General features: G+C 39.3%; 1 protein-coding gene across 1 annotated transcript; it reads left to right on the top strand.

The window, feature by feature from the left end:
• Positions 1-15,184: 15,184 nt before the first annotated feature.
• LOC138896069 (uncharacterized) lies at positions 15,185-16,123 on the top strand. The gene has a single exon (XM_070180848.1). It carries the CDS (start codon positions 15,185-15,187, stop codon positions 16,121-16,123), a length of 939 nt encoding a protein of 312 aa, XP_070036949.1.
• The last annotated feature ends 3,664 nt before the right edge of the window (positions 16,124-19,787 follow it).

Genomic DNA, 19,787 nt, shown 5'->3' with positions numbered 1-19,787 from the left:
AAAATCAAGAGGTTGGGTTGCTACAAATATAGAAAAAAGCAAACATGTTATTCACTACGAGATTTGAGAAACATGTTCAACTTCTTAATTAATATCTAATAATTATCGATAATTTTTATCTAGAAGATTTAAATTTTAAGATTCACTACTAGAAATCCGGTAAAAATCGACCAACTTTGGCCGGTAATGGCCATAACCGTCCAAAACACAACCATTTACGTGTGGACGGTATTTTAGAGGTCAAAAAGGTATACCGACCAAAGTTAGTCGGAAATTACTGACCAACTTTGGTCGGTCAATTAAATTAAAAAAAAAATATTGCAAAAAAACCGACCAAAGTTGGTCGATTTTTTTAATTATGTAATCAAAAGATTCACCATCTGGAAATCGAACCGGGGTCTGTACTGTGGTAGGATACTATTCTACTACTAGACCATTGGTGCATTTTATTTTAAGACTGTCTTTTATTTGATTTATACTCTTTAATTATATTTTCGCACGAAAATAACCGACCAAAGTTGGTCGGTTTTATTAAAAAATAAAATTACCGACCAAAGTTGGTCGGTTTTTTAAAATGACCGGCCAAATTAATCGACCAATTTTGGTCTTTTTTTAAATATTAATTTTTATTTATTTTAATTGAAAAACCGGCCAACGTTGGTCGGTTTCTTGAAAAATAAATTTTGCGGGACTCAAAAATAGTTTTTCGCATTTTTGCGCCAAAGAAAACCTACCAAAGTTGGTCGGTTTCGTAAAAAAAAATTAAAAAAATAAAATACTTTGAAAAACCGACCAACTTTGGTCGGTTTTTTGACCGACCAAAGTTGATCGATCGACCTTGGTCGGTTTTTGCTGAAGTTTTAGTAGTGATTATTTGCACATGATTCAAATAACTTGCGAGTATTAATACTAATTTTACTTTTATGGGAAATGTGCACAGATAGCACATTTGGTAACCAAACAACAATCTAATAAGTAATAAACAAATAAGGGAATCCACACATCCTAGCAAGATTAATAGCTGACTTATGAACATTTGTTGTCCTTATTGCCCTAAATTCATTCGCAGCTTATCCTGTTGTATTTCTTTATTGCCTCATCTTTCCTCGTTTCCCTTATTAGACAGTACTATACTTTTTCAGCTTATTTTTCTTATCCTAGTAGGTGTCTTGACCTGGCCTCGTCACTACTCTACCGAGGTTGGACTTGATACTTACTGGGTACCGTTGTGATGTACTCATACTATACTTCTGCACATCGTTTTGCGTAGATCCAGATACCTCATATCACACTAGGCATCAGTGAACTGGCTATACCTCTCGGAGACTTTAATATATACCTGCTTGGCGTCCACAGGCCTCGGAGTCACCCTCTGTCCTTGTTTCTTTTCTACTGCTTACTCTTTACTTAGACAGTGATGTATTAGGGATGTTTCCGTGTATTCGTGTAGAGCTTATGACTCAATCTCACTAGATTTTAGGAGTTATTATCAGCTGTATTATGGAGTTCTTTTATGATAACAAGTTGGTTTGAATATGAAGTTCTATTATTATTTCCGTTATTTGTCCATGTATGTTAGGCTTACCTAGTCTTAGAGACTAGATACCATCACGACATCCTGCTATAGGAGATTGGGATCGTGACAAGTTTGAACCATTCGATTCTTGTTCTCTCGCAGATAACAAGAACACGCACAACATCCACAACCGAGCATGAGCACCTATTGCAAAGCCTCAAATCGAGCAGGAGGAGGAGATCCCTACTTTAGCCGTGCCCGTTGGACCAGCTCAGGTCCCAGAGGGGTTCATTGCCAAGCCGGTACTTCAAGATGCTTTAGTCCGTGTGGTGGGCCTTATGGAGAGTATGGCCCAGGCCGGTGCATTTTCCTGTGGCACCAGTTATCTCTCAGGCTAAGGGAAGAGTCTAGACTCCCGCTATCCATACTCTGAAGCAGATGGCTCCCATGTATCAGACTCCGGCAGTTCCGCCAGTTGGGGTAGTTCAACCTATTATTGCTACACAGATCAGGGAGAGGCCTACGATGTCTTCTTAGGGGTTGAAGAGATTGGATAAGTTCACTAAGCTATTTCCTATTCGATTTGGTGGTAAACTTTTTGAGGACCTACATGATTTCATTAACCATTGCCACGAGATGTTGCGCAACATAGGTATATTGAAATCCAATGGAGTGGACTTCACGGTATTTCAGATGCACGGCTCCGCCAAGAGGTGGTGGCAGCACTATGATCGAGCCAGACCAGTAGGACTGCCTCCACTCACTTGAGATCAGTTTTCACATCTATTCTTGGAGAAGTTCATTCATTTTACTCTGAAAGAGGAGTATCGCAGGCAGTTTGAGCGCCTCCAGTAGGGTAGCATGATTGTTACCCAGTACGAGACTCGATACGTAGATTTATCTCGCCATGTAGTTCTCTTGCTCCTTACTGAGAAAGAGAGGGTGAGGAGATTTATTATTGTCCTTACTTTTGGTATTAGGCTACAGATGGCAAAGGAGACTAGGGATGATATTTCTTTCCAGGGGGTGGTAGAGATTGCTAGACGGATCGAGATGATTTGTTGCCAGGGTAGGGAGGCAGTATCTGAGAAGATGCCTCGTCATTTTGGTGGTTTCAGTGGTGCCTCGTCTGGAGGAAGGGGTTCATTTGGTAGAGGCCTCCCTCACATGCCAATTTAGTCAGCACTTTAAGCATCCCACGATGCATCGAGCAGTCGTGGTTCTTATGGGTCTCGGCCTTAGCAGCTAACCTACAGTGCACCTTCAGCTCCCATCAGTGCACCACCGATTCAGAGCTATCACAGTGGTTATCCGGACCGTCAGGGTTAGTCTCAGATTCAGCACCCGCAGCAGCCGAGAGAGTGCTTTGAGTCTGGATATACGGGGTCATATCAGGAGGATTGTCCTACACTTCAGAGTAGTATGCTTCAGCAGGTTTCTCATGCCATGGTTTCGGTACTGGTTGCTCTACCGCCTACTCAGCTAGCTAGAGGCCGGGGTCAGGCAGCTAGAGATGGTGGTCAGGCCGTTAGAGGTAGAGGCCAGCTAGCTAGAGGTCGTCCGAGGGGCGGAGGTCAGACTGGTGGGGCTCAACACCGTTTTTATGTATTCCCGGCCAGACGTGAGGTAGAGACATCTGATGCGGTCATCACAAGTATTGTTCTGGTTCTCCATAGAGATGCCTCAGTTTTATTTGATCCGGGCTCTACTTATTCATACGTGTCATCCTAGTTTGCTTCATATCTGGTTATGCTTCGTGATTCTTTGAGTGTTCCTTTTTATATGTCCATGCATGTGGGAGATTCTATTTTGGTAGATCGTGTTTATCGCTCGTGTGTGGTTTTTATCGGGAGCTACGAGACTAGAGTGGACTTCTACTTCTTGATATGGTGGATTCTGACGTGATCTTAGGCATAGATTGGTTGTCACCTCATCACGCTATCTTGGACTGTCACGCCAAGACTGTGACATTAGCCATGCCGGGGTTGCCTCGATTGAAGGCTCGGCTTATGGCCAAGAAGTGGTGTCTGGCATATTTGGCCTATGTCTGTGATCATAGTGCAATGGTTCCTTCAATGGATTTAGTACTAGTTGTGCATAAGTTTCTAGAGATGTTTCCTACAAATTTGTCGGGGATGCCACCCAATAGAGATATTGATTTCTGGATTGACTTGGTTCCGAGCATTCAGCCTATTTCTACCGCACCATCGTATGGTCCCAGTTGAGTTGAAAGAATTGAAGAAGTTACAGGATCTGCTTGATGAGGGATTCATTAGACCTAGTGTCTCACCTTAGGGTGCACCGATGGTGTTTGTGAAGAAGAAGGATGGAACGATGAGGATGTGTATAGATTATCGGCAGTTGAACAAAGTCACTATCAAGAACAAGTATATGTTGCCGAGGATTGATGACTTATTTGATCAGATTCAGGGCGCCAAGGTGTTTTCCAAGATTGATTTGAGATCTGGCTACAATCAGTTGAAGATTAGGGCATCAGATGTCCCTAAGACAGCTTTTCGGACTCGGTATGGTCACTATGAGTTCTTAGTGATGTCATTTGGCTTGACTAATGCCCCAGCAATATTTATGAATTTGATGAACCGGGTGTTCAAGCCCTATTTGGATTCTTTTATAATCATCTTCATTGATGATATTTGGTCTACTTCCGCAGTCGAGGGGATCATGAGCAGCATCTGCGAATTGTACTACAGACACTGAGGGATCGTCAGTTATATGCCAAGTTTTCAAAGTGTGAGTTCTGCTTGGACTTGGTTGCATTTTTGGGCCATGTTGTATCTTTCGAGGGCATTAAAGTGGATCATAAGAAGATTGAGGCAGTTCAGAACTAGCCTAGACCTACTTAACCTACAGAGTTTCGGAGCTTCTTGGGTTTGGCGGGTTATTATCGCAGGTTTGGTGAAGGGGTTTTCATCTATTTCAACCCCATTGAACAAGTTGACCCAAAATGGTGCTCTATTCAGATGGTCCGATGAGTGTGAGTTGAGCTTTCAGAAGCTCAAGACTACTTTGACTACAACCCCAGTATTGGTGTTGCCTATAGGTTTGGGATCTTACACCGTGTATTGTGATGCATCATGTATTGGGCTTAGCGCGGTATTGATGCAGGATGGTAGGGTAATTGCCTACGCATCTCAACAGTTGAAGGTTTATGAGAATAATTACCATGTTCATAACTTAGAGTTGGCAACCATTGTTCACACGCTGAAGATTTGGAGGCACTATCTATACAGCGTTCATTGTGAGGTCTATACCGACCATCGGAGTCTCCAGCACCTGTTCAAGCAGAAGGACCTTAATTTTCAGCAACGGAGATGGTTAGAGTTGCTAAAAGACTTTGATATCACCATATTACATCATCCGGAGAAGCCTAATGTAGTGGCTAATGCATTGAGTAGAAAGGCTGAGAGCATGGGTAGTTTGTCATATTTACCGATAGCAGAGAGGCCACTAGCCATGTATGTTCAGGCTTTGGCCAATCAGTTTGTGATATTGGATGTTTCAGAGCCCATCCGTGTTTTTTCTTGTGTTGTAGCACAATAATCATTGTTGAAGCGTATCAAGGCTCACTAGTTTGATGATCCTCACTTGTTGGTGTTGAAGGATACGATGCATCGGGGTGGTGCTAAGGATTTTGTGATTGTTGATGATGGTGTTATGCGGCTTCAGGGAAGGATTTGTGTTCCGAATGTTGATGGGTTGACAGATTGTTCCTTGAGGAGGCTCATAGTTCGCGCTATTCTATTCACCTAGGTGTTACGAAGATGTACCGTGACTTGAATCAACACTATTGGTGGCGAATAATGAAGAAATATATTGTTACTTATGTATCTCGGTGTTTGAATTGTCAACAGGTGAAGTATGAGCATCAAAAATCGGGTGGATTGACTCAGAGATGGAGATACCAGAGTGCAAGTGGGAGCACATCATTATGGATTTTGTGGCAGGCTTACCACAAACCTTGAAGAAATATGATGTAGTCTGGTTTATTGTGGACCAATTTACTGAGTCTGCACACTTCATTCAGGTGGCGACTTCCTATACTTCAGAGCGATTGGCTCAGATTTACATCCAGGAGATTATCTGCCTCCACGGCGTTCCCATTTCTATCATCTCTGACCAAGGAACGCATTTTATATCGTATTTTTGGAGAACCGTGCAGCGTGAGTTGGGAACGCGGGTCGAGCTGAGCATAACATTTCATCCTGAGACAGACAGACAGTCCGAGCGCACCATACAGATCTTGGAGGACATGTTACGCGCTTGTGCCATGGATTTAGGAGGTTCATGGGATCAGTTTCTACCGCTCGCAAAGTTCGCCTACAACAACAACAACCAGTCGAGCATTCAGATGGCGACGTATGAGGCCTTATATGAGAGGCGATGTCGTTCATTGATTGGTTGATTTGATCCGGAAGAGGCTAGGTTGTTGGGCACTGATTTGTTGTGTGATGCTATGGAAAAGGTTAAGGTGATTCAGGAACGATTTCATACAGCTCAGTCCAGGCAAAAGAGTTATGCAGACAGGAAGGTTCGAGATGTAGCTTATATGGTGGGTGAGAAGGTTATTCTCCGAGTGTCGCCTATGAAGGGCATGATGCGGTTTTGAAATTTTGGCCTATGAGGAGGAGCCAGTGGCTATTCTAACCCGACAGTTTTGAAAGCTGAGATCTAAAAGTTTTCCTTCTGTTAAAGTGCAATGGAAAGGTCAGCCAATCGAGGCATCTATGTGGGAGTCCGAGTCCAATATGCGGAGTATATACCCCAACCTATTTAGCAGTCCAAGTACTTTTCTATGTCTATTCGAGGACGAACATTTCTTTTAGAGGTAGAGAATGTGATGACCCGATAGGTTATTTTGAGTACTAGCCTTTATTTTCGTGTTCCGAGACCTCTATTAGCTTTATTTTTATAACAACCCGACCGGTCATTTTGAGACCTACCACGTCGTTCAACAGTTTGAGGCCACGAGTAGCTTCACTTCAGGTATTATGACTTTCACGCATGGTCGGAATTGAAATTTCGGAAGTTCAGAGTTGATTTGGAAAGAAAATTCTCATTTCAGAAGCTTTAAGTTGGAAGAATTGACTAAAGTTGGATTTTTGAGTAAACAATATCAGAATCGGGATTTGAAGGTTCTAACAGGTTCGTATGATGATTTCAGACTTGGGCGTCTGTCTGTATCGGATTTTGGATAACCCGTGAGTATTTCGGCACCTATTATGGAAGTTAGCATTTTGGAAGAATTCCATAAATTTGGGTTGAAGTGCATTTCAAGGTTATCGATGTCCGTTTGGGATTCCGAGTATGGGAATAGCTCCGTATGATGATTCTGAAATTGGAAGCATGTCCGGAAGTGGATTCGGAGGTCCGTAGGTCATTTTGGAGTCATTTGGCTAAAGCTAGAAATTTGAAGGTTTTTGAGAAGTTTGACCGGAAATGGACTTTTTAATATCAGGTTCAGATTACGATTACGGAAGTTGAAGTAGGTCCGTAATGTCGAATGTGACTTGTGTGCAAAATTTGAGGTCAATCGGACGTGATTTGATAGGTTCCGGAATCGAATGTAGAAGTTTAAAGTTCTAAAGTTCATTAAGCTTGAATTGGGGTGCGATTCATGATTTTGATGTTGTTTGATGTGATTTGAGGCCTCGAGCAAGTTTGTGTTATATTATGGGACTGGTTGGTATGATTGGACGGGGTCTCAGGGGCCTCGGGTGTGTTTCGGGGTAGTTTTGGATCATTTCGGGTTGTTTTGCAATAGCTGATGCTGGTGTCTGGTGTAGTTCTTCGCGTTCGCGAGGATCCTCTCGCGTTCGCGAAGAAGGATTTGGCTTCTTGGATTTTGTTCTTCGCGTTCACGAAGAGATTCTCGCGTTCGCGAAGAAGAAAATCTATGTTTCGCAGGTCTGACTTCGGAGGCTTATATCTCACAATCTATAAGAAATTTGGAAATGATCCAAAAATAAAAATTATAGGCCTTTGTGTCTAGTTTTCATAAAGGTAAACCATTTAGCATTTAGATTTGTGTACTAAAAGTTATGGCTGGTACACTACAGGCTATCCGGGAAGATGAAGAAATTTGTATTTCACAGGGCTGATTTTGACAGCTTATATATCAAAATCTATAAAGAATTAGGAGATGATCAACATATAAAAGTTATAGCCCTTATGTCTAGTTTCCAGAAAATCAAACCATTTATGAGTTGGAGTTTTATACAAAATGTTATAACCATTATACAAGAGGCTGTCTGAGAAGAGTTTGAAAATGGCTTCTCAGAATTTTGTTCATCGGGAACGCGATGGAAGGCTCGCGAACGCGATGAAGGTTCGCCTGGGCAGTGTATAAGTTTTAAAAAAAGGGTTTGGCTTATTTCATCTCATTTCCTCCATGGGAGCCGACCTAGGAGCGATTTGGGAGCTCTATTTTCATTATTTATGTCAAGGTAAGTGATTCCTACCTATTGCAAGTTAAATACTTGGTTTATATACGAATTTAGGGGTGAAAATTCATGGAAATTAGTAGAAATTTGGGGTTTTGAAAAAAAACCTAGAAATTGGTATTCTTAGATTTTAACCACAAAAATTACTATGGGATTGGATGGAAATGGTATATTTGAGTTCTTGAGATTATTGGTAACGATTCCCTCCGAAAATTTCCGAAATCGGGGCACGTGGGCCCGGGATGAATTTTTGAAATTTTACCATTTTGGATAGAGTAATTTATTTAATAGATGAATTTCAAATTATTGAACTTATATTTATTATTTTGTATAATATTTGGATAGCTTCGGATTTTTCGGCGTCGAATCGAGAATTTTATGTGACGCGGTAATCGGAAAGTGGACTTTGAGACAAGGTAAGTCTCTTGTCTAATCTTGTGAGGGGAAAATTACCCCATAGGTGATTAAATTAATTAATTATTGCTAATTGTGGGGGCTACGTATGCACGAGGTGACGAGAGTTCGTGCGTACCTACTATTAATGCTAAAGTCTAGGTAATTTAGGACTCAAAAGTATGAATTACTTGTGTAAATTGTAGCCTTTACTTAATTAAATTATTTGGTATATTTATATATATGTTGTGAATTATTAGATAAAAATATTAAAATATGGAAATCTCACATGCTAAATTTTCTATTTAAATTAATTAATTGCTAAAAGAAATTGTTCATCCTCTCGAATTTATCTTATAATAAACATACTCTCATTTCGGAGGTACATAAGAAAATGTTTTCCTTTCTTGTGGAGCGGGCCGAACGCCTCGGCAGGATAGATGCATCTATGGATCGTGCAGCACGTCCCTCGGCAGTGTACACGACACTCTGGATCGGGCCGAACGACCTCGGCAGAAATCGTACTTAATAATAATAATTACACAATACTTTGATAGTTTATTTCAGTTTGTGAAGCTAATTGAAATTTGAAAATTATTGGAATTTAAAGAATTTAATTATCTTTGCTTGTTAAGGAATTATTGTTATTCCTGTAAATGAGGCTAATTGATAAACTGAAAATTTATTGGAATTAAAGGAATTTAATTACTTCTGCTAGTTCAATAAAATTATTGTTAACTCTGTGAATCACGTTGATATAAATATTTCTATTTTCATGATTATTTAATATTATTGACCCGTAGTAAGTGTCAAAGTCGGACATCTCGTCTCTACCTCTTCGAGATTAGGCTTGATACTTACTGGGTACACATTATTTTCGTACTCATGCTGCATATTTTATTGTGCAGGTACATATTTGTCTAGAGGCCTTGTGGGCGCAGAGGTGTGGTTAATAATTGTGGGGACATAGGTAAGCTGCATTCTGTATTACGATCCACAGCCAACAGAGTCTCCTTCAGAGATATTATATTTTCCTGTCTAATTTGTATTCTGGACAGATGTTGTATTTTATTTTTAAATCCCTAGTAAATGCTCATGCACTTGTGACACCGGATTTTGGGATGATTATGGGTTGCACTGTATTGAAAATTTTTAAAGATATTATTACGTATATTGTAAACTTCATCTTCTGCTATTTAATTGAGGGGAACAACTATGACTTCAAAAATATTAAAATAAGAATTTATTTAGTATTTATTGTTGTCTTGTCTGATAGCGGTGTCCGGCGCCATCGCGACCTTTATGGATTTTGGGTCGTGACAATTTTATGTGTTTTGATTTGCTTTCGTGGTCCGTGTTGTTTTCTGATTTTTTTTTATACGTAATTTGAAGAAAAAGTAATTTTTGGATTAAAATGACATTGAGTTGACCACGGTCAATATTCTTGGTAAACGACCTCAGATTGATGTGTTGACAATTTCGATATGTTCGTATGATATTTTTGGACTTGTACACACTTTTGGTTGGGGTCCGGGGTGAACCGAGCGTGTTTTAGTGTATTTTGTGAAAGATTGTGAAAAATGAGTTTTCAAGTTGAAATCTTGAGTTTTGATGATCAATTCTTGTTATTTGATGTAGCGAGCAAGTTTATACAATGTTACTACACTTGTGTGTATGTTTGGTTTGGAGCCCGAAGGGCTCAAGTGATTTTCAGGTGCGTTACGGATGAGTTTGGATAGTTTGAAGATAGCTGGTGCAAATTCAATTAGTGGTGTCTGTTGCAGATCTAGCAAATGCAAGGTCTGGCTCGCATTAGTGAGCCTTTATTTTGCCCAATGGATCGCATTTTCGAGCATGGACTGGGAGCTGGGTCTTCGCATTTGCAAAAAGTACGTCGCTTTTGCGAATTTCACGGTTCTCGCTTTTGCGACAAAAGCATCGCATTTCCGATGAGGTGTAGAGTTGGAGTAGCTTCACATTTGCAAAGCTAAGCTTGCATCTGCGAAGGGGAGTTGTTCACATTTGCGAGATTTTGGTCGCATTTGTGACCACTGATTGTTTGATTCACTGATCGCATTTGCGATCAGTGCGTCACATTTACGAATAAAAGTTCGCAAATGCGACACCTGCAGATGGGTAAAAGATGAAAAAATCGGGACTTAGCTCATTTTACAACATTTCTCAACCCTAAATACTCTAGAGGCGATTTTCTTGAGAGCTTTTCTTCCCAAAATCATTGGTAAGCAACTTTAATCCAATTTCTTTCAATTCTCCAGTACTTTTCATGAGTTTTTAACATCAAATCTAGGGTTTTCATGGTAGAAATTAGGGATTTGGGTAAAAATTGAGAATTTTGTAAATTGAGATTTAGACCTCAAATTGAGGTCGGTTTTGGAAACAAATCACATAACCGGGCTCGGAAGTGAATGAATAATCGGGTTTTAGTCCGAATCTTGGGTTTTGATCAAGCGGGTCCAGGGTTAACTTTTATTGATTTTTTCCAATTTCATTAAAGATCGAATCTTTTTTACTTGTGGGCAGTTTCTAAAGCTTCTTTTGAACTATTTGAACTATATTTGGCTAGATTTGATTGGTTTGGAGGCTAATTCTAAAGGAAAGACCGTAATTGAATGTTGATTTGGTTGCGGAAAGAGGTAAGTGTCGTGGTTAACCTTGACTTGAGAAAATTAAGACCTGATTGGTTTGTTTGCTACTTGACTTATGTGTGGGGATGCCGTATATGCAAGGTGACGAGTATATATACGTAGTCACAGGTTAAGCATGCGTGTTGGGATATTTATCTATTGCTTTAAATCATTTCATGCCTTTATTTAATCCATGCTATTAGTTGTTAAATTCTTTAATTCTTAATTATAATTACTTGTTAAATTCATGCATTTATTCATTACATGTCTTAATTACTAAATGTTACCATGTACCCGTATCTTTATCTATTGACTGTCTTTACTTGCTTTGTATTTTAGTGTGTTGTTAGATAGCTACTTTTATACGCTTTATGACTTTAATTATGCAATTTCCCTTATCGTGTTTTATTTTGCGATACGCCGTAGTTGGTTGCAGCTTATACATGTATTTAATATTGTTTGGGATCAGGTTGCGCACCGTAACGGTTATTGATATTATTGTGTGGGATCGGGTAGCACGTCGCAATGGATGTTGTTATTATTATTTGGGATCGGGTTGCACGCCGCAACGATATTTGTATATTTATATTTTAGATCGGGTTGTGCACCGCAATAGAAAAAATATGCTATTTATATATTTGTGGATCGGGTTGTGCGCTGCAATGAATAAGACCTTATTTGTTTATATATTTATGGATCGGGTTGCGCACCGCAATGGAGAGGACGTATTGAACTGTTTTGAGTTGTTATTGTCCATATTCGTGTTGTATTGTGGAGGTTGAGGTTTGATATCATTCTGGGACCTTTTTTACGTATGTTTTTTTCAATTTCCATGTTATACTCGTTTTCTCTATTTTGTTGTTATTTTATTATATTTGTACAGGTTTTAGTTAGTGCCTTGTTATAGCCTTGTCACTATCTGGTCGAGATCAGGTTCGACACTTACAGAGTACATGGGGTCAGTTATAATCATGCTACACTTCTGCACTTCTTGTGCAGATTCTAGAGTTGGTCCCAACAGCAGTTAGTGGAGGCTTGCTCGGATTAGTTGGTCACGGAGACTTGAGGCATAGCCGCACGGCGTCCGCAGCCCTAAAGTCTCCTTCTCTATCTAGTTCTACTGTTTATTTTTTATTTCAAACAGTTGTACTTTCATTCGGACTTTAGTTGTAACACTGTTAGAATGCTCGTGTACTTGTGACACCATATTTTGGGGTTATGATTAGTCCGTGTTTGAAGTTATTATATCTGCTTTTAAAACTATATAGCTTTATTTCTTGTATAATTGCTTTTGAATCTGTTTAAAAATGATTATTGTGTTCTAATGTTGGCTTGCCTAGCAAGTGTAGGTTAGGCGCCATCGCGGTCCCGAGGTGGGGAATTCCGGGTGGTGACAGATTTGGAGTCTGTTTTGGATGAAACTTGTATATTTGAACTCATATTCCAATGGGTAGCATTGATTTGTGAGTTTTATCGGATTCCAGGAAGCGGGTGGGGTTGACTTTTTAGTTGACTTTGTGTATTTGACTAAAGATTTAAACTTATCTATTTGGAATTAATTTATATGGCTTTGTTTGACGTTATTGGGTTGTATTTGACTAGAATCGAGTCATTTGAAGTTGGATTTGTGATGATTTGGATTTTTTTGGTAATTTATAGCTACTGGGTGGAGGTAAGTCTGTTGGCTAATATTGTTAAGAGAGAAATCCCTAGGATTTGAGATACTTTATGCCTTGTTTTGATTATGTGCTCATCTTGGTTCATGATTTATTTGGCTTATATGACTATGTTGCTCTCTTATTTATGCTAGAGATCATGCCTAGGTTTATGATCATTTATAATTATAAAGGCATGGGAGCTTATTCTTGATATGTTGAATTGTTTGAATCGTTCGTGGTCATAGAGAAATTCTATGAACACATATCTATATGATTAATATTAAGTCCTTGTGCATCTTGTATCTATAATTCTTGTACATATGCATACGTACTATATATTAGATACTTGTTTTGGACTGAGATTGTGACATAAAAGGTAAGATCGAGAGGATGAAATACAATTATAGTACACCAAACATGATGAACGGATATTTGATTATGTGAGCTATTAGGCTCCTTTTTGCGCTTGGGTTAGGATACGTTCCTTTGGAGTCAGGTGATTACCCATATTACTTTAGGCCCTATGAGCGTGGTTGATACATGGATTGTGTATCGAATCGATATAGATTTTATATCGGGTTATGGTGATACATGGATTGTGTATCGTGGTACATGGATCGTATACCGGTTTGAGCATGCATAGATATCCTTGATTCTTTTAGAAGTGTTCATTTAGGTATAAATTGTTACATGACGTCAATATATATACATACACACACACACACACACACACACACACACACACACACACACACATACACACATATATATATATATATATATATATATATATATATATATATATATATATATATATATATATATGTGGCCTCAATTTTGTTTAGTGAAGCATGCCATCTTTAAATGTTATATCTGAGCAGCATTATGATTATTCTTGTACTAGAAGAGCAAGCTTTATACCTTTCGACTGTTGATATCTTGATAATTATTATTCATGGGATTACTTATTATTTTAGTTCTAGCCCTATTATTTATATCCGTGTTGTGAGTATCCTTATGCATTTAGCCTCGCCACTACTTATTCGTGGTTAGACTTGATACTTACTGAGCGTTGATTGCGGTGTACTCATACTACGATTCTACACATCTTTTTGTGCAGATCCTCAGGCGGGTACTGGCAGAGCCTCTTATTGAGCTTAGGCGCTCGCACGGAGACTTAGGGTGAGTTGCACTGCATGGATTCATTTCGCAGTGGCCGAGTCCCTGTCCTTTTACCATTTCCTTTCTATTTTATTATTTCAGACAGTTATGTATTCAAACTTGTATTTATTCCGTAGTTGTTCGTGAACTTGTGCCACTTAGTTCCGATTGTACCGTTTTTGCTGTGCTCGGGCCATGTTTTGACTGTATTAGATATTTTATTGTTTTGAGATTATTCATGTCTTCTTCTATGATATGACTATGTTAATTAAATGAATCTGGATTATGTTTTGTGATTGTGAGTTGGCTTGCTTAGAAAGTTCAGCTAGGCGTCATCACAGTCTGATGTTGGATTTTGGATCGTGACAGAAAGAGAATGTATAAAGAGAAAAATAGAGATAGTATAAGGATACTTATATTTTGAACTAATTTAAACTAAATAAATTAAATAATTAAATAATACTAAAAAAGTTATATATAGATTTAAATGATGAAATAGTTCCGAGTATGAGGATAAAAGTGTAAAATACATTAAATTTTAAGAATAAAAAATTATATTTATCAATGATTACTAAATGGGTAATAAGCAAGACATTAAGTCAATTGGTAAGCTAATAAAAGATCACATAATAGTATAATAATATCAAGTAATGAATTATGCAATAACTATAAGCAAATATTTAAAAAAAATATAAAAATAAATAATTATAACATATCACAATGTGGTAGTGAGAATTTGAGATGAAAAATAAAGTGGTAATAAGAATTTTGTTTAAACATATGATCTAATATACTCAAACAAGACAGAACACAACGTGTAGTATTCTTTAATATTAAAACAAAATATAAATACTAAAATCAAGAGGTTGGGTTGCTACAAATGTAGAAAAAAGCAAACATGTTATTCACGACGAGATTTGAGAAATGGTTTCATATTCAAATTCTCAATTAATATCTAATGATCATCGATTTTTTTATCTAAAAAATTTAAATTTTAAGGTTATTTTCACATGATTCAAATAACTTACTAGTATTAATACTAATTTTACTTTTATAGTGCTGGGAAATGTGCACAGATTTCACATTTGGTAACCAAACAACGATCTAATTAAGTAATAAACAAATAAGGGAATCCACACACCCTAGCAAGATTAAGAGCTGACTTATGAACAGCTGTTGCCTTAATTAGTCATTTAGTCGTTACCCACTTATTCTTTCTCCAGTTCTCCATCCCAATTGTATCCCATCTTCTAAAATCCTCTTCCAGTTTCCATCTTTTTTAGTCCCTTTTTTCTATTTTACCTAAATCAACCAACCATTCAAAATTTACGCAAACATTCTCTCAAAAAGATGCATTCAGTTGGTTGTAAATACATAATTCTATGGTTTCTTATTGTTGTTGTGATTGGATCTGAATCAGTTACTTCAGACTCGTCAGCAAAAAGGTCACTTGATTCTTTACTTCAAGAATATGCTTTCAAGGCATTGAGATTGCCAGAAACTAAAACAGGTACTGTTTATAATGGATCTGTTCCTTCCAATTTGAGTGGGATTAGAATTTCTGCTTTGATGCTTAGAAGAGACAGCTTAAAATGGAGAGGTTATGGTTACTATAATGATTTTTTTATCCCAACTGTGGTCATTGAGGAGCCTTATGCAGAGGATCTTGTTCTGGTTTACCAAAACATTGGTGATTGGTCCTCATATTATTATTCTTTGCCTGGTTACACTTATCTAGTACCAGTTTTGGGAATCTTAGCTTATGATGCTTCTGATTTGTATGCGACAAATTTACCGGAATTGGATATTTTAGCAATGGAAGATCCTATTACTATCAAGTTTCCATATGTGCAGCCTGCACCAGAGGGATCTTTGCCCAAATGTGTTTATTTCTACTCGAATAATTTGGTCGAATTTGGGGATGTTACAGATGGAAATATTTGTGAGACAAGAATACAAGGCCATTTTGCTATAGTTGCTGAGGTGTCAGTTGCTCCAAGTCCTTCTCCTGCTGCTGATGAAATGGCTCCAAGTCTTCCTCCTACTCCTCATGATAATAATGATCATCAAAACAACAAATCTGAAATATGGATTATTTCATTGGTATTTCTAGTTTTTGCTCTGTTCGGAATATTGTTTGTTATTGTAAAAAAGTTTGGATTATTAGAAAAAAGACAGAGGTTGTATGATTCAGCAGAAATTGTTGAGCCCTTTTTAAGGAACACTGAGGTGACATTGCCATTGGAAGCTCCAAGTAGACCATTGCTAGAGAACGACTACGTGCTTTAGATTATACAGAAACTCTGATCAACTGACAAGAAATGCATGTTGTAGAATCATGTGTCCTAGTACTCTTTTTTTTTGGTTTTGGTGTTTGGTTTCCCACTTTGGGATTGGGGTATCCAAAACCTTTAATTAAAGATCTAAGAGTATTTACTACTCCACCATAATCCTCAAAACACTCATTTGTAGCTTACATTGCAAGGATTTTTTTTACAATATTCATGTAATTTAATGTATTATAACAAGTTATTTACTTGTTTACCCGAAAAATGGATAAAGTTGAATTCGTATATAGTTCTAAGGATACATGGTATAACTTGACATGAATCGTAAAGGAAAATAAAAATATCAAATATTGACCGTAAATGATGAAAAATAGCAAAGTTGAAAAGATGATGATTTATGAACAAGCAAGATAAAATGATGTATGAAACTCCAAAGGATAATCTTCCAATATAGGAATGTATCAACAATATTTTAGTTACAGTGTATGAATGACTTGATCGCTCCTCCTTTACAGGAATAATAGCCACCCTTCTTATAGTGGAGGGATCCTACTTTGGATATAATTAAAAATACTTAGTACGGAACCCATGATAAATCAGTTTTTCCCTAATTTTCGTCGAGATTCCCTTTCTTAGTGTGGCTGTAACGGCTCTTGTCTATGAGCTCGATATTGACCCGAGCTCGATATTGACTCGAGCTCAATTTTGACTCGAGCTCGATATTGACTCGAGCTCGATTTTGACTCGGGGCCCGGTATTAATTCGGGCTCAGTATTGGTCGGTCTTTGACTCTTTAGCTCGATAACGTCGCTTCGCATCATAGTTCGATTTTGGATTCGAGCTCGATAATGACTTCGAGCTCGATATTGATCGGTCCCTGAAACTCGAAGCTCGGTAACCTGGCTTCGGATCTCATCCCGATATTATGAAGACGCTCTTCGGTCCATTATGTTCTCATCTCGACCAGTCGTTCGAAGGCCCAACTCGGTTTTGACCGTATACAGATAGTCCCCTCGTTTTCCGGGAAGGATGTAGCGAGAAACGACATGATTTTCCAACGGTACGATTAGATATATACTGACGTTTGAATCGAGCCCGATCATGACGTACGTGATAGCTGTCCCGTCGGTTCAGTTTACCAAGGCATGTAATGCGTGTCAGACGATGGTCGGCCACTGTTGATACTGAACCGACATTGCTCAATCTGTAAATAGCCCCTTTCTTTACCATTTATCACTTTTACATCTCCAATCTCCAAATTTTCTAAAGTTCTTTCTTGCATCTTCTAAGTTAATATGTAAATCATATATGTTTTACTGCAAAATCTTTCTTCTGTGATTTTTACTGCAAAATCTTTCTTTAAAACATCAGATCATTGTTATCTCCTTCCTTTTTCGATCTTTAAATCCAAAATGGCGAAAACATCAAAAATTATTCCTCACAAAGAAAAAGTTTCTTCTTTACAGTCTGCCACCGTCAAAACACCGGTGGAACCACGGCCTGAGGAGTGTGTTCCTGGGGCGTGTGTTCTTACCTCTGATTTTAAGGTCGATAAAGCCTCGCCGGTTCCTGGTCGATGTGAACCAGTATCGAGGTATATGTGCTCGATAACTAAGAGACACTTCGAGCAACTGAAAAAAGATTGTAACTGGGAGAAAATAGAAGTGATAATCCCGGCTCCCGAAGAAGATATTACTACTTATGTGAAAGGGTTTTTAAGTGTGTATACTTATCCTTTCACATTGGGCCTCCTCGACCCTGTCGTTATCGATTTTTGCCGCCAATATCAAATAACCCTAAGCAAAATCCATCCTTCTTTTTGGCGGATCATTATTCTGATTCGCTTTTTTGTAAACAAGATCGAGGGGATTCCTTTCACCCTCGAGCATCTTATAAGACTGTACAGCCCCCGCCTCTATCGAGGTGGGATAATAAAACTCCAGCGCCGGGCTAACAAAGTGCTCTTCTCGAGCATAGACGAGGACAAGGACCGGGGTTTGATGGGCAGGTTCGTTCGAGTGAAGTCCTCTGATCTGATCCCGGTCGAGCATATGCCATTCCCTGAGGAGTGGAACATGAAGCGTAAGTATATTTCGACTGTTAGATCTTATTGCTTTGCTCCTTCGTTTCTTTCTCACCGATATCTTTTTTAGTGATATAGCGGTTACTTGGATGCCCGGTGTTGTTCCCGACCTTAAGAGATGGGTACAAGCCCTAGCTTCGACCTCTATATACGCCGAGCACTCGTGGCATGATTTGTCAAAGGACCGATGGGAGGCCAAAAATCACGGTAAGCCTCTTTCCCATGCCTTTGTTGGTTCGAACAGAATGCTTTCTATATACTTAACCAATTTTCTTGTACGTAGGCTTGGGCAAAGATGCGGTCATGAGGCCCCCGTTTTGTGAGGAAGAGACTTCGACCCCGATTCCGAAAACGACGAAGGACAAAAAGAGAAAAAGGGCCTCCATTTCCGAGGATCCAGAACCCAAGACAAGGACGACTCGTAAGCCGAGGAGGAAAATTATCCCTCTGACCGAAGAATATATTCGGCATCTGAGGGATGAAGACAAAGAAGAAGAAGACGACGGGTCCGTAATAGTGGCCCGAGTGAAGAAAACCATCGATTCCCCAAAGGCAGCTGGATCGATGGTGGTTTATGAAGCTCCGCCTCGAACTGAGGGGATATCGGAGAAAGATTCGGGCAGAGTCCCCGAATCATTAGAGATCGAGGATGCTTCCCACCAAAGTCAACAAACGGTGGGTATATATGAAGGGGCCGGTCCTGAAGCTCTCCGAACTGAGGATAACGCCCCAAGCGAGTCGCCTGGAGCAATAGTAATCGGAGACTCACCCACTCTCCCTGCTTTTTCGGAAGGGGCGATTCGGGAAGCCCAAGCTTTGGGGGCACTCGAGGTAGACCGGTCTCATGAAGGGGAGGACCCCTTCCGTGATTTGTTTACTGGTGTCGAGGATATTGATACCACTTTTATGTTTGCTATTCTTTTCTAACTTCTTTTCTTCTTTCTTCGTAGGCCGCAATGGTTCATCGAGAAGAATGTTCTTGGTCTCGAGCTGTGCTGCGTCGGTATGAGGCTGACCTCCGACGGGTCACGGAGGAGAGGAATACCCTTAGACTCCTCTTCGGGCAAATGGAAGAAGAAATCAAGGACCTCCGAGCAGAATTGGCCAAGGCTCATCAAGACCAGACCGACCTGACCAAGCAGGTAATGATAATCTTAAAAACCCATGGGCTCGATTCTGGAACGGTGGCTAATATTTCGATCTCACAGCTGCAGCAGAAGCTTGAGGTGATTGGGAAGCTTCGTGAGGAGGTCGATATGATAAGGGCAGAGACCTTGGGATGGAAATATGACATGGACCGTCTTGCCACAGGAAAAGAATCTGCTCGAGCCCAACTATTATCGGCCTAAAACCAACTTCAAAGCCATGAAGGAGAAGAGCTCGGTTTAAGTAAGAAAAATAGAGGAGCTCGAGACTCGGTTGGCCTCCGAACTTGCCAAGGCCAAATCTGATGCCGAAAAATCAAAGGCCAATGCGGATGCATTCATGGCCGTCTATCGGGCTGATGCTGAAGCTGCTCAGGTACAGGAAAGAGAGGCAGTCGAGACTGCTAAAACTCGAGCACATTGGGTTGCTGAACTTG

Source organism: Nicotiana tomentosiformis, chromosome 7 (assembly GCF_000390325.3).
Source record: "Nicotiana tomentosiformis chromosome 7, ASM39032v3, whole genome shotgun sequence".
Lineage (NCBI taxonomy): Eukaryota > Viridiplantae > Streptophyta > Magnoliopsida > Solanales > Solanaceae > Nicotiana > Nicotiana tomentosiformis.
This window is presented reverse-complemented; position numbering and strand designations above follow the sequence as displayed.